This window comes from Mytilus galloprovincialis, chromosome 12 (genome assembly GCF_965363235.1).
Source record: "Mytilus galloprovincialis chromosome 12, xbMytGall1.hap1.1, whole genome shotgun sequence".
In the NCBI taxonomy this organism is placed as follows: Eukaryota; Metazoa; Mollusca; class Bivalvia; order Mytilida; family Mytilidae; genus Mytilus; species Mytilus galloprovincialis.
In genome coordinates this window covers 75,203,387-75,214,224 of record NC_134849.1, presented here as the reverse complement: position 1 = coordinate 75,214,224, position 10,838 = coordinate 75,203,387, and the positions used below count along the sequence as shown (strand labels likewise).

The 10,838-nt window shown below is 31.8% G+C and overlaps 1 protein-coding gene across 1 annotated transcript; it reads right to left on the bottom strand.

Annotated features, from left to right (window-relative positions):
• Positions 1-2,477: 2,477 nt before the first annotated feature.
• LOC143053765 (peptidase inhibitor R3HDML-like) lies at positions 2,478-10,636 on the bottom strand. The gene is made up of 5 exons (XM_076226544.1): positions 10,631-10,636; positions 9,258-9,378; positions 6,610-6,716; positions 5,162-5,289; positions 2,478-2,677 (listed from the first exon to the last, which is right to left on the bottom strand). The coding sequence occupies exons 1-5, from the start codon at positions 10,634-10,636 to the stop codon at positions 2,482-2,484; spliced, it is 558 nt and encodes a 185-aa protein (XP_076082659.1). The 3' UTR covers positions 2,478-2,481.
• Between the last annotated feature and the right edge of the window lie 202 nt (positions 10,637-10,838).

Below are 10,838 nucleotides of genomic sequence, written 5' to 3'. Positions count from 1 at the left end.
TATTTGGTATGCAATTGTTTTATGATTGGCACACCTCATTTACATGAAGATTGCTCAGCCATGTACCTCAGTCATGGTTCATTGAATTTTTGCCTAACTTCGGTAACATGTTTATATTAGTGTTGATATCTTAATGTAAACATTTGCATAATGAAAATTACAAAAAAGCGAGACATATCTCTGTGAGAACATTTAATAGAATACATGTATTTATGTTCGATGAAATAACACTATATAATGTGATTCAATATTAAAGCTAAAATATATCATCTTTACTGACCTGATAAATGTCGTAACTATAGTCTTTCTAAGTAATAATGTTGTTAGGTTTTTGTGCTTTTAAAAGAATATTACCATAAAAGATTGTATGTTTAGTTAAATATAGTATGATTGATTTTGATAACTAAAACAATTTGGTTTGTTTAGCTGATTGAAGTGTCAAATTCAATGCCTAACAGATATTCACACGTAAAAGATTATATTACTGAAACTTAATACTTAAACTTTCACTGAACTGTATCATTGCCTTTAACTGTGTTCCAATAAAAATATAGTTTGTTTGAATTCTTCAATCTCTATATTGTACTTATACATCATGTCATTGTGTTATTGTTATATGGTAATTTTGTGTATTCTTGTCTTTAATTTTTGCTAATATTCTTGGTCAATATGACATTTTGTGCTTCTTTGTTGCATATTTGTTTGTTTAATTGAAATTAAGATTAAAGCAATAATGCGTGTACCGAGTCAGGAATATGACAGTTCTTGTCCATTCGATTTTGATGCATTTTGTTATTTGATTTTACCATGTGACTAAGGAAAACAAAGCAAAATGAGGTTGTTAAATTTGATGTATGCCTTTTTGTGCTTCTATGTTACATCAGTTAGTTTTTATAGTGATATGTATATATGTAAAATTATTTATATTTGTAAAATCCACCATAAAGGATTGAAAGATTTTAAGAACTGGGCTGAATCATTACCTTGCCAGACAAATGAACATTGACTTTAACGTAGAAACGCGCGTGTGATACACAAAGGTATAACAGATTTCTTTTGTTGTTCAATGTATGAAGATGCAAAAGTACAGAGTCACGTCGAATAGATATCACAGAAAAACAGACTTAACAATCAATCTGACAAACAAACAAATCTAAGTCCGTGTCTTTATTGCAAAAGCTTCATTATCCTTTCTATTTTAAAGCCATTCGAGGTATTATGTATTTATTGGATTCATACATACATACATGCGAAGGCTGAGGATTTATAGGCTGATGAAAAAATAATAGTAGAACAGGAAATAGAACGGATAGTTGTCAGATCCTTGTAAGTAAAGTGTTAACTAACGACTTCTATTTTGATCACATTATAAAATATAAAACTTGAGTTAAAAAGTCTATACCTTATTTTATTTTTTTACAGAAATAACAAATATCCTCAACTATACAACTAATTACTTAGTCATTGCAACGAGATTGATTTTCTCGCTTGAGCTGGTAAGTGAAAAGAGAGAAAAGTAATCGAGTTGAGATAACCAATGATAATCTGTTTATCGCTATTTTTCCTATGACAACGTTGTTAATTTTAACGGCACTTGCGTTCTGAGTTCCTTGCGATACTGTTTCATATCAATCTACTGACAGGAAGGCAGATAGATCAATGGAAAAACTCGTAAAACAGCGAAAACATTAACTAATGTTTGATGAAGACAATTCAGGAATCTATCTGTTTCTTGCCTGTTTTCGCCTTATATTTGTTTTAATCTGTTTTACTATTACACCAAAACCGTGAAAAGCTCGTTTGACATGTTTGACCCGGTTAAAGAATTAAATAACAAAAAGAATCAATTATTTGAAGATTTATTCTAAGTAATTACTGTTTATCCAGTCCTGATTTATTCTGCATGATGATTAAAAGATTTTTCCTTCAGTAGAAACTCTCCTGAAAGGAAACAAAATCAAAATACAATTGCGATACTTATAATTCGATTGAACTATTAGATTAACATATATTTAAACTTTCATGCACACATATACATACACCAACACATATATGTAATCAATGAATGGAATATAAAGGAAACTCCATTGGGCATCAACGTTTTAAAAAACTCAAATTATTTTCCTTGCCCGATAAGTTCAGTTATAACTATAGGCATTCCTCGAGAAGTTGTATACATGTAGATCTAATGTCTAAAACTCGATTTTCGATAAAGCAGTTCAACACACAATATTATCTATTCATGAAATTGGATTAAAAACTTATCTCTTTTCACGAGATATTTTGTCATGAGATATGTGTGTGCTTTATTCAAACAAATGAATGCACAAATCACGAGCGGTATTTTAACTAACAGCCGCGATGTGAACAGTCTTTAATCTCTTATCACAATCTACTCAGACCACTTGACCACTAAGATTTCGCTAAAAATAAATAAGTTACATAATTCAAACATACCATATCAGTTTCTTCTCCTGTTGTTTACGCTTCTATTGTTTCCCATCCACCTGTTTGTGTTCCTCCTTCTCCTGTTGTCTCCCATCCACCCGTTGGTGTTTCTCCTCCTGTTGTTTCCCATCCTCCAGTTGGTGTTCCTCCTTCTGTTGGTTTGTCTCCTCCTGTTGTTTTCTCTCCTCCTTTCCCGGTTTTGTAAGGAGGTTCACCAGGGTAGTTACCGCTAGAAAAGCATAAAAAAAAAACACTAAAAGACCTATTTAATAAATTATATCGAAATCTGTGTGATAGTTTCACAATAACATAGAGTGTTTGAGGTATTGATGTATCAATGAATTTAAGAAACTAGATCTAAAGATCCTCTGTCGGTCACCTTAGTCTATGTGCATATTTAACAAATGACACTCTCATACATTGAAGACAATATTAAAATTCATGAGAATAATTTCTATTTTGTTGATCTTGTATTGCTGATCATTTGGTCTCTTTAGTTTCTCTCTATCTGCTTTAGTGTATGCTCAAAACACAAAAGTAGGTAAAACAAATCATGACTTAAGGTGGTACCTAACACTACAGATAACTCTGTAAAATCAGCTAAACGTTTTAATAACGTTGTGTTTTTAAGGGAAAATTAAGCTTCTCAATGACCAGAATGTTTGTCAAACTGCAATATCACCAACGTAATTTTTTTGATAAATTGGTTGGTTCAAATTTATTGAAATTTTTATATTTTTGTCAAAGGGTCAAAGTTAATACTTTGTTAAAATTTAATGAAAATTAAACAAGCCAAATTAATTTTAGTGAAGTTGTTGGGTACCACCTTAATGAGCTGTGTAATCATTAATATAAAGGTGACAGTCTACTACCTTCATCAGCAAAATGTGACTTTTTAGTAAGTCTGACGATTACCTCTTTATTGTCTTAATTGTAGATTGTGTCTTGCTGATCTTTGTTTAGCCTATTGAAGTTTCTATGTATCTATCTATTAAAAAATTTAAGAAAGAAGGCAAGAACGCAAAATATTGTAAAAATCATCACCAAAGGTCAATAATTCTCCAAAGGAGTAGGCTGAAGATTTCGACAATGTAAACATCACAGTAGAACATGTCTTGCTGAATATTTTGCAACTTCAGTTGATATTTCTCTTTATCTATGATAGTTTTCAAGATAATAGGCATAAATGAAAAAAAAAGGCAAATTTGTCATTTAAGAGCAATAACTACTTTAAGAAATCGGCTGATAATTTTGATGTAAATAGACAGTAGTTAGATTTCAACATTCTAAACCTTTTTGCCCTCTCAGATTAACTCTATTTACAACGGTTTTTAAAATAATAGAAAAAACTTGCATTTTACCTCTATGTTCTATTTTAAGTCATGTTGGTTGGAGTCGTGGTAATCGGACATAAGTTTAAAACTAGATACCATAAGGATGATTGATGCCAAGTTTTGCTGAATTTGTCTCAGTAGTTTCAGAGACAAATATTTTTGTAAAAGATTACAAAGAATACGAAAAATTGTAATAAATTGACTTTAAAGGGCAATAACTCTGCGTGGGGTCAATTGACAATTTTGGTCATGTTGACCTATTTGTAGATCTTACTTTGCTAAACAATTTTGTTGTTTACAGTTTATCTATTGAAATATTCAAGATAATAACCATAAACTGCATAATTTCCTTAAAATTACTAATTCAGGGAATGCAACCCAACAGCGACTGTTTAATGCGTCTGGCAATTAAGGACAGATAGATCTTGACCTGATGAACCTTTTCACCCCATGTCGGATTTGATCTAAATGCTTTAGTTTCAAAGATATAAGTTAAAAACTGCATTTCACCCTATGTTCTATTTTTAGCCATGACGGCTCTCTTGGTTTGTGGGCGGGGTCGTCAGATATAACTTTTAACTATATACCAAAGGGATGATTTAGGCCAAGTTTGGTTAAATTTTGCCAAATAATTTCAAAGTAGAGGATTTTTGATAAAATTAACACGACGGAAGACGGACGCCAAGTAATAAAAAAGCTCTCTTGGCTTTTTGGGCAGATGAGCTAAAACATTAGATTACAGATATAAGAAGTTGTGATAAGAGTGTCAATAAGACAACTCTCCGACCCAGTCACAATTTATAAAAGTAAATCATTATAGGTCTAGGTCAAAGTACGGTCTTTTCGACAATAAAAAAATCAAAACTTCTTTAAAACTAAATTATAATCCTGGTACTTTTGATAGCTATTTAAACCTATGAATTGCTTTAAACCCGAAAAGGACCATCAACATGTCAACTTGTAATCGAACCCATGATGCCTGTCTTCAATGAATATTTGAACAAAGAATAATAAAGAGACAAAAGATTAATAATTGACACTCAAACGCTTAAGTCGAAAACAAACTGATAATGTCATGGCAGAAACTAAAACAAACCACAGACCACAGTTCCTAAAACACAACATTATTTCAATCGAAACTGTTCGACAAGACTTTACCAAAATCCCGGGAGTATTGCAGAAGCTCCGGAATGGTATGCAGTTCCGGCTTCAAACATTACACCCATCGGGTAGCGCATGTAAGTACAAACCTATTGACGAGTCTAATTTTGTAAATCATACCCCAGGAAAATAGAACTAGAGTATGGTTACAGCAATGGGAACATATCCGTCGTCATATTTATATACACAATTGAAGATAAATAAATTAAGAAACTTACGCTTGGTAATAATTACAGACTAAGTATTTGTACCCATCAAACCCTGACATGTCACCGCCATCGCTAGAGGAAAATTGGCTACAGGTATAAACGCCGCATCCTATTTTGGTTGTAGCTGCCCATATTATCTTTGTAGATATACAATATATGAAAAAATAAATATAAAATCCATGAATGGCCTTTCATTCATGCTGTTACTAGTAATGAAAATGATATTGCATTGATAAATATTATCCAAAAACGAGTCGATCGTGAAAAGATATGAGGTACTGTTCAACATTGTATATACTGGGACACATCATCTGTTGATATTCCCTTTATACTGCTGAAATAGCACAACTGGTTTTTTATCGATTTAAAATTATCATCGATTTATTTCTTCGTGAAATTTGTTTTCTTATATATGGAACACTTTTAAACATTGTTTTTTAAGCTCTCGTATTACCGTTTTGTTGTTGTATTTTCCACCTCTAACCGATGAGATGAAAATCAAATTAAAACTCAACTGTTTTATATCATGGAATGATTTATAAATTTTATGACCTTACTTAGAAATTGCAAAACATATATCATTAAACGTTTTCTTTGTCCCTTTTTTTCTCTAAAACTTTTATACTGTTATTGATTGCTTCATGATCCTTGTAATGTCTATAAACAAATAAATATTTCATACAACTGATCAATATCAATTAAGTTAATTACTCAATATCAGATAACTTAAATACCTGTGTTTAATGACCACATGAACTCCCTGTACATACCTGTGTATAATGACCACATGAACTCCCTGTACACACCTGTGTATAAAGACCACATGAACCACCTGTACATACCTGTGTTTAATGACCACATGAACCACCCCCTTGTCATTGTTATTAATATGGTTATATTGATAAATTTACTGTTAACAAAGTTTTGATTTTTTTTAAATACTAAGGCTTTTCTACCTCAAGCATAGATTACCTTAGCTGTATTTGGCAAAACTTTTAGGAATTTTGGTTCTCAATCCTGTTCAACTTCGTACTTTATTTTGCCTTTTTACCTTATTTGGATTCGAGCGTCACTGATGAGCCTTTTGTAGACGAAACGCGCGTACGGCGTATATACTAAATTTAGTCCTGGTATCTATGATTAGTTTATTTCTGTACATACCTGTGTATAATGACCACATGAACCACCCCCTGTACATACCTATGTATAATGACCACATGAACCCCTTGTACATACCTGTGTATAATGACCACATAAACCACCCCCTGTACATACCTGTGTATAATGACCACATGAGCCCCCTGTACATACCTGTGTATAATGACAACATGAACCACCCCTGTACATACCTGTGTATAATGACCACATGAACCCCCTGTACATACCTGTATATAATGACCATATGAACCCCCTGTACATACCTGTGTATAATGACCACATGAACCTCCTGTACATACCTGTGTATAATGACCACATGAACCCCTTGTACATCCTGTATCAGAATTGCCATATGTCCAGTGACTTTTCTCCGATTCCCAATGCTTAATACCGCCGTGTATCGGGTCTTTTATATCAAAACACAATATATTTTGTCACAGGATGTTACAAACTGTAGACATACACATATCTATTGTTTTCTTATATTTTATCCAAATATATCATGTAATTCACGAAAGTAATAAATGTGAAGTAGTGAGGTATAAATAAAAAAACGCTAAAATGGCATGTAAAAAAGACAACGTGGTACACTATTACATCCAGTGTCAAAGATCGGTATAATCCAATATTTTCTACAAGAGGAAATGCCTGTATTTAGTCATCAATATCACATTTGTTTTTTATTCGTTTGTTGTGTTTGAGATTTTCATTTTGCCGTTTGATGGGTGGCTGTCCGTTTTAAATTTTTCTTGGAGTTCGGTATATTTGTTATTTCATTTTTTACATGCAGTAGTAAAATACAAAATCTACTTATTTATATTTTCGATTTTGAAGTGAAAAATTTTCTGTAACTATTCTAGATAAACCTAAATACTCAAGAAAACGTTGATGTACCTATATAGGCAAAACTGTCCAATTTTTGTTTTTATTCACATTATTTTAATTAAGTCTTTTCTTAAGTTTTATAAAGGCAGATTGATTTAAATAATATCCATACTGTCTTGCCAATTTCTTAAAGTTATATTGCTGGGATCGTGTTAATTTGGTAGACCAATTAGATGAGGAATTAAATGTGTTTGAATGTATAGACAACTAGTTTAAAATCAAGATTAATAATAAATTGCCGCACAACGAAAAAAACATTCTTCCTATTGCATTGACATTTGTTTCAAACACTTATATATATATGATACAACTTCAACCTTTGATACTTTTGTCACATACAAATAGTAAATAAAAATTATTCAACATTTGATCTGATTGATAACATAACAGATAAAAGAGGGACGGATGAAAGATACCAGAGGGACAGTCAAACTCATAAATCGAAAATAAACTGACAACGCCATGGCTAAAAATGAAAAAAAAAGACAAACAGACAAAAAATAGTACACATGACACAACAAGGAAAACTAAAGAATAAGCAACACGAACCCCACAAAAAACTAGGGGTGATATCAGGTGCTCCGGAAGGAAAAACAGATCCTGTTCCACATGTGGCACCCGTCGTGTTGCTTATGTAATAACAAATTCGGTAAATAGTATTTTCGGTAGGTCACATTCATGAAAGGCAAGGGTATTGTAGTTACGACGTAAGGAACATATCCGATATCATTTGTGAAACGGTTATTCCATAACGGTCAACCAACTCGTGATGGCGTCCGTAAAATTTACAAAGGGATGATTTCAACTTCACCATTTTGAACTCTTGTTTTAATAGCTTCTATGTGAGCAGCAACCCTCTATCAAGAAAATCATGACAAGAAATGCAAGCACGGGAAAGGAAATATCGTATCAATTGGGAAATATTTACCCCGTATGCAGGTGCTGCTGGAGTGTTGCTACTTTGTAATAGAAAGCTCACAATTAGAAAGCTGAAATCATCTCTTTTGTCGTAAAGTTTTGTTTTCAACCGACCCTCATAGTCATTTTTCTAGATGTAAGTCAAGATATGAAGCCGACTTTACTATATCTGTAGTATCCTTTAATTCTAGTTCGATGGGATAGATAAGTTCAACATAGTCACCAGATTTTGAATTATTTAGTGATAGAACATCATCTACATGTATATAGCGGAAAGTAGAGTTAAAGAATATTGCTAACTTCTTGTCCTTCGTCCTAAGAAGTTCCTGTATGAAGTCAGCCTCATAATAATAATAATAAAAAGAAAACAAGTCGACAAGAAATGGGGCACAATTTGTACACATTGGAATGCCGACAGTCTATTGAAAACACGTCCTCCGAGCGTAACAAACATGTTGTCAATAAAGAAATCAAACATCTTGATAATGTCAGTTTCAGAGAATTTTTTGCTTGATCCAGAGTGATCCTTTACAAAGTAGGATTTATCCCTCTCTCAGACAAGATACTTGTATCTAGGTTGGCCATTCCTTTTTATGAAACAAAGCAATACCACCTCTTTTGTCTGTTAGTTTGCAATGTGGAATACTTGTGTAAAGTGTAGAAAAGTCAAATGATTTAATGATATGACACGATGAAAGAGAGTTAGATCGTATGTACTCTAAAAGATCCACATCTGATTCACGCAACCTCTAGAATAGAATAGACAATAACTTTGAAGCCCGTCTTTGATTGCTGATAAAATAGATGTTAATAATTTAGAAAGAAGTTTCGTGGAGCACTTGGAAGACCCAGCAATATACCGTTGTTTGTAAGGACACTTATGTAGTGTAGGTATCCAATACAGTGATGGAAGATCCAGTTCTTAATCTTTGGTTGAAATTCCAAAGGAACATAGAATAGACTTATGATTATCCAGGATTTCCCGATAAAATATACATAGGTATTTTACAGCATAATTAATAGTTCCCTCAAAAAGACATTTGTGATTACAAGGAAAAGGTCGCAAAAAAAATAACGGAGACTATCAATAGGAATTAACAAAAGAAATTAAACTAAATATCATCTTAGATGTATAATCATTTACCTTGATTAATTGCAATGTTTTCACCAACTGTACCGAGAGCACTTGATTTGTCTTGATTGTGAGAAAAATCACAACCCTGTGCCCACTGTTCCGCCTTACTTGCTAACTGGTCATCCCATTCCTACAAAAACGTATCAATATATTGAACAACATGTAATGCAATCTTTGGTCTGTATTGAGTTTATTAGACTGTTGGTGTTTTTTGTCGAGTATCGGTTTTAGGATGACGTTAATTATCAGTTTGTTTTCGACTTATGAGTTTTACAATTCGTTTGGAAGCTTCTACCATTCTTTTTAATGATATACAACTGTATTTATTTTCAAGTAAGAACATATTAAGTTTCTTAATCATGTCAAAGAATTTGGATTTGTTTTTAAAATAAATCAATAAATTTTGTATTTAAATATTAAATCCTATGTTTTTTCTTTCTGTTTTTTTTTTATATTGAACACTCATACATTCTTACACATTATTTTATATTTTAGGGACTCGTGTGTATAAATCAATAAATAGAGAAATAGAGGTAATATCGAAATGAAAACAGAACGTAATTAAAGAAATCGTTTAAATTCTACAACTGTTTAGTTTAAGGACAGCTTATTTGATAAAAGTAAGAAAAAATATATAGGTCACCGATGAGTAAAAAAGATATTTCAATTTTATGGCTAAAAAATGGCATTTTTGTACAAAAGGAAGATGCTTTGGAGCATTTTAAATGATATACACATTTTAAAAGTCATCTGCGGCCAACACGAATTAATTCATTTGCTCTAACTTTGTACCATATCATAAAATAATAACTAATAGTGTAATAAATAAAATTTTCAATGAAAAAAGTGCTAAACATTTGGCTGGAATTTGTACACTCGAGCCTCCATAATACAAAGTCCAGATTTAATTGAAAGTCTATTGACAATCTTCAAAATAATGATTTCATTTTGGATGAGGTTATTTTTTCAGGCATATTGATAGAATACGTGTATATCATATATATAGAATAGAAACAGAATAATTAAAATAAGGTTATAGATTAAACTAAAATTGATTTTTCTCTTTCAATTAAGAAATTGAAGCTTTCCTTTTCCCGTCTTTTATTGTTACACTCAATTGTTTACTTAAAACCTTATTTTACATTTATATCTAACTCAAAATGTTCCATTCCAGTTTATATTGTAGAATTAATTAAAATCTTTTAAAAAAACATTATTTCACTGGCATGAAGTCATTATTTACGTTCGGTAAAAAGTAGAATCACAAAAATACTGAACTCTGACGAAAATTCAAAACGGAAAATCCCTAATCAAATGGCAAAATCAAAGAATAAAACACACCAAACAAATAGACAAAAACTTTCATATTTGTGACTTAGTACCGGCATTTTCAAATGTAGAAAATGGTGGATTGAACCTGGTTTTATAACGCTTAAACTCGCATGACAGTTGCATAAAATTCTGTGTTTTTTACAACGATGCGTGAACAAAACAGACATAACCGGTAAAACAGTCAAAATAGGGTTACAGCAGTCATCACTATGTTACAATCTCAAGACAAACAAAGATATACAAAAAATACAAAAAGCA

Coding starts and splice junctions, on each gene's coding strand:
- LOC143053765 (XM_076226544.1), bottom strand. Junction 6,717..9,257: donor AAACATTGCAATTAATCAAG/GTAAATGATTAT, acceptor TTGATATAAAAG/ACCCGATACACGGCGGTATT. Junction 2,678..5,161: donor GTCTGTAATTATTACCAAGC/GTAAGTTTCTTA, acceptor ATGCTTTTCTAG/CGGTAACTACCCTGGTGAAC.